The sequence below is a fragment of the Pyxicephalus adspersus genome, chromosome 4 (genome assembly GCF_032062135.1).
Source record: "Pyxicephalus adspersus chromosome 4, UCB_Pads_2.0, whole genome shotgun sequence".
Taxonomy (NCBI): Eukaryota; Metazoa; Chordata; class Amphibia; order Anura; family Pyxicephalidae; genus Pyxicephalus; species Pyxicephalus adspersus.
In genome coordinates, this window is record NC_092861.1 from 94,076,944 (window position 1) to 94,081,143 (window position 4,200).

The 4,200-nt window shown below is 37.9% G+C and overlaps 1 protein-coding gene across 1 annotated transcript in view; it reads right to left on the minus strand.

Moving 5' to 3' along the window:
- The window catches only part of NUP43 (nucleoporin 43), a 12,113-nt gene that overhangs the window by 2,330 nt on the left and 5,583 nt on the right, over positions 1-4,200 (minus strand). The window contains exon 5 of the mRNA XM_072409045.1: positions 1,117-1,252. Coding sequence (XP_072265146.1) covers positions 1,117-1,252 — 136 coding nt within the window. The remainder of the gene's footprint in view (positions 1-1,116; positions 1,253-4,200) is intronic.

Sequence of the window (4,200 nt, forward strand, 5' to 3'; positions counted from 1 at the left end):
TAATGAAAAAAAAATACAAAATATGTAAAAATGACTTCCACAACTGTATACTAGAAGTACACCCAATAATAACAAAGAATATACAGTATACCAAAAACTGTTTAAAGGATTATTTGCAAAGTGATACTGAACTCAAAAGTTAGAATGTTCAGTAAAATCCACAACATTAATATTACAGCTGTTGTGCACATATTGTTGTATATAGAAAAGGAGCTGATTTTGCATGCAGACCTTAGTTTCTTAGATTTGAGGTCAAGCTGGAAGACAAGGTATGTGAAAACAGTAGCAATGTGAACTTTTTGGAAATGCCTGTAGATACTGCCATTAGAACCGTTTGATAAGCACTTACTTATGAGAACATTTTCTTCTTGTGGCACCTCAGCTTTTAGCTGGCTCCACTGATCTGCTGTTTAAACAGCCTTTCAGCCAAGATGCTTACAACTTTAAATATACTTGTATATAATATATTAATGTTCATTAGAAATAGCTGTATATTGATGTGCCAAGGGGTATCTGATTCTAAAGGCAAACTGAAAGGTTATTTAAAGGCAAACTGAAAGGTTATTTTTCCCTGATAGAGTAAATTAAATGATACTAAGGCATTGGTCCAGATCAGACATTCTAAACCAGGGTTCTGTAAAACTCTAGGGTTCCTACCAAGATGTTTAGAGGTTTATTATGGGTTTGACTTATTATTTGAGGACATGAAGCCTAGGATCTTATTATCTGCTTATAAAAGTGGCATTGTGACTACCAATATAAAGGGGTATTCTTTCCAACAGCCATCAATATGAGGATCTTTGTTTACAAAGACCCCTGATGAATTTTTATATGAAGTAACTCATTGTGAAATAAAATGAATACAGCACCACCTAGTGGACAAACTGAGAATGTGACTGCTAATAAGCATGGTATCTGTACCTTTGCATGGATCTGCTTAACACCTTTCAAGTTTAATAAATAAAGTACAAGGACTTTCATGGAACCAATCTCTATTTGTTTATAAAATTTACCCTTTAGTACTGTGTACATACTTCATTCCCCCTTTAAATGTCTCAGTTTGTGAATATAAATTAGAGGTACCCTTTAATGCTGCTTCATGAAAATAATACTCACACAGAGAATATTTGTGTAGGGTCACTGCCCTGTTGTCTCAGGTCCCACATCTTTAGCTGCCCAATGGAATTTACAGTCAAAATCTCAGTGGTACGCAGAAAAGTTACTGCATGCATGGTACTACTGTCTGCATCATCTAACGTAATAATATGAAAACAGAAAATGCTTTAGTCATCTTCCTATGGAATCAGAATTTATCACAAAATTCATTCTGTGGATGAGAATATAATTAGGTATTTCACACTCAACTTGTGATTGTTCAAGTCAAAAACGTGCATCACAGCAAAACACAATTAAAAAGAATTAGGCTGCTTTTAAGTAAATTGTATTTTATTTGACCTGTCACTTAGGTAGAAAAAGCAAAATGTGCCATGTTCCTTAGAAAGGATAAGTACAATTTAATACTAAATGGGTTGTAAAATTGCAACAGAAGGATATTTTAAAATAAACCAATGAATAAAAGTATAGTGATAACAATTGGGCCCCAAACCCCACACTTTGCATACTGTGTTGTGCATGCAAAGTTGGTACAGGATTTACCTAAATTGAAGGGAAGGTACCCTATGCTTAGCCCTACAAAGCTCATTAAAACAGAGCCCTGTACAAGTTAGAGCAGTGTTTTTCCACCGGGGGTTCCTCCAGAAGTTGCTATGGGTTCCTTGAGCAATGAGCGGTTTGTGCCTCTCAGGTCATCAGTTTAACTGATAGTAATGATCTTTTTAACAATCTGTAATAGTGGCATTCTTCCCACTGGCCAGCAACGTAAAATGAATTCTTCCCACTGAGCGTAACATTAATGTATTGCGAGTTGTAGATATAGTAATTATAGCAGGAGTTTCTGACCTGAAAGTTATTTCACAGGGTTCCCCCATGTAAAAAAAAGTAATGAACCCTGGGTTAGACAATAGACAGTGTAGGATTCCTAATCAGAAATGGCATATTTGATTTAGACTTTTTGCAGATAGAGTTAGGTCTGCTGGAACGCTATATTTTATCATTAACCCCCCTAGTGGTATTCCTGAGTGTGACTCGGGTGCATTTTACTTGCACAAAGCGAAAATCCCAAGACACACTCAGGGTCGCCAAAAACATAAGACACAAAAGACCCCCCCCACTTACCGTGTTCCTTTGGCGTCCCTCGGCGGACTGCTCGTCCCTGCAGGTCCATAGGACACGTCTTCTTCCTCCGAACTTCAGCTGGCGACTGCAAACACGTTCTCTGGGGTTTTCCAGTGACATTGGTGCATGCGTTGGTGCGGGCGGGAGGCGTGTCAGGAAATTTAAATAATTTTGTATTGGATTCAATACAAAATAACTGTATTGAATTCAATACAAAGAAATCTTTATAATATATATAATATACATGCTACTGTACAGTTATATTACAGGTTTTAGTATTTTCATGCACCTTTGTTTTAAGTTTTTTTTTTTTTAATTATTATTTAACGTTTATTACTAAATGTATTAAATATTGGACATATTTCAGTGAGTTATGCCTAAGAATAATAGGCCTACAATGTAAAATATTTCCATGCAAACAAATGCTTTTTGCATGAAAACACGGACAGAAGTAGAACGCCAGGAGGGTTAAACTGCACTTATCTTTAAGGTGGATTTATATCAAACTTGAACAATTCTCTTCTCAATATGCCAAAAATGGAGACGTTTAATCACTGCATCACAAAAAAATAAATATTGTCAGCTACTTGGTCTAATCCACACGTCCTATACTAAATTAGGTGCGCTGAATCCAAATCTGAAGTTCGATTCTGCCTAGGACATCAGGAAATTAAGTTAATTACGCGTAAAGAGAAGCATAAAGCGACATTCTCTCGTTCCGCAGTTACTATGTAATGTCTATACATGACTAACTTTTGCCTCATAGTTCCATGACATTACAAAAACTTAGTTTTTTGATGCAATCAGGGCTGTGGAGTTGGAGTCAAAGACAATTTTTGGGTACCAGGAGTTGGAGTCGATAAAAATGTGCCGTCTCCAACTTCTAATAAATTTAAATTAAAAAATTTAGCACGTTCAAATGTCCTATTTCACAAACAATAGTCATAATTAGGTACCGTATTTTGCGGACCAAGACGCACCCAGGTTTTAGAGGAGAAAAACAAGAAAATTTCTGAACCAAACTGTATAAAGAAATATTTAATCAAATATAGCAGAATAATAATTAACGAGCGAGAGATTGCACATTGCACAGATATTGCACTACAAGACTAGTGACAGGAAAGCTATAACTCATCTGTCATAGGAGAATGACTTGCTGCACAAGAAACGAGCCTTCTCACACTGTAACACATCCCCAGCATCCCTATAGACAGGGCTGCTAGGAAACAGCAGGGAGGGTGTAAGGCAGGGCTTTCTGCACTGCCTGATGATATTAGTGCAAGGTCCCTTGAAGTGGGCGGAATGGCACTGCAGCCATTCCCCTCCCTCTCCCTAAACGATCCCGGCATCAGTGTTTAGAAGGCTGCAGAATGGAGGGGCCATGCTGCAGGGAGGATGCCAGGCTAGATGGAACTGCAGCCGCCTGCCTGGCCGCCCTTGGAAGAGCGGGCAGGTTGTATTTGGACCATAAGACGCACCCTCATTTTCAACCCGAAATATAGTCCGAAAAATACAGTACCTCTCTTATGTAAGAATAAAGCCCAGTGAAGAGTTGTATTTCTACTAGTGTGAAGTTCAGTTGAGCTAATATACAACCTGACATTTACCTGACAGGTCCCTTACTAGATCTGATTGGCTTAAAACTACTCTTTTCAAATTGGGGTGCATAACATTCATTAACATTGACATCATACTCCTGTTCCTCATCCGACATATCACTGTCAGTAACAACAGATGTAGGGGGGACTGGCACTGGATTCTCTGCATCATGTGGCAATGGCTTCAGAGCAGATACACAATCAGGATAGACGATTTTTGACTTAGTCTGCTTTGAAAACCCAGCAATTTTATTCATACAGAAGTAGCAGTACGACTGATGGTCCACTTCATTTCAGGGGCTCAAAAGTAATTGGACAATTGACTCAAATACTATTTCATCAAATAAGTAGATAAAAGGCCTGGAGT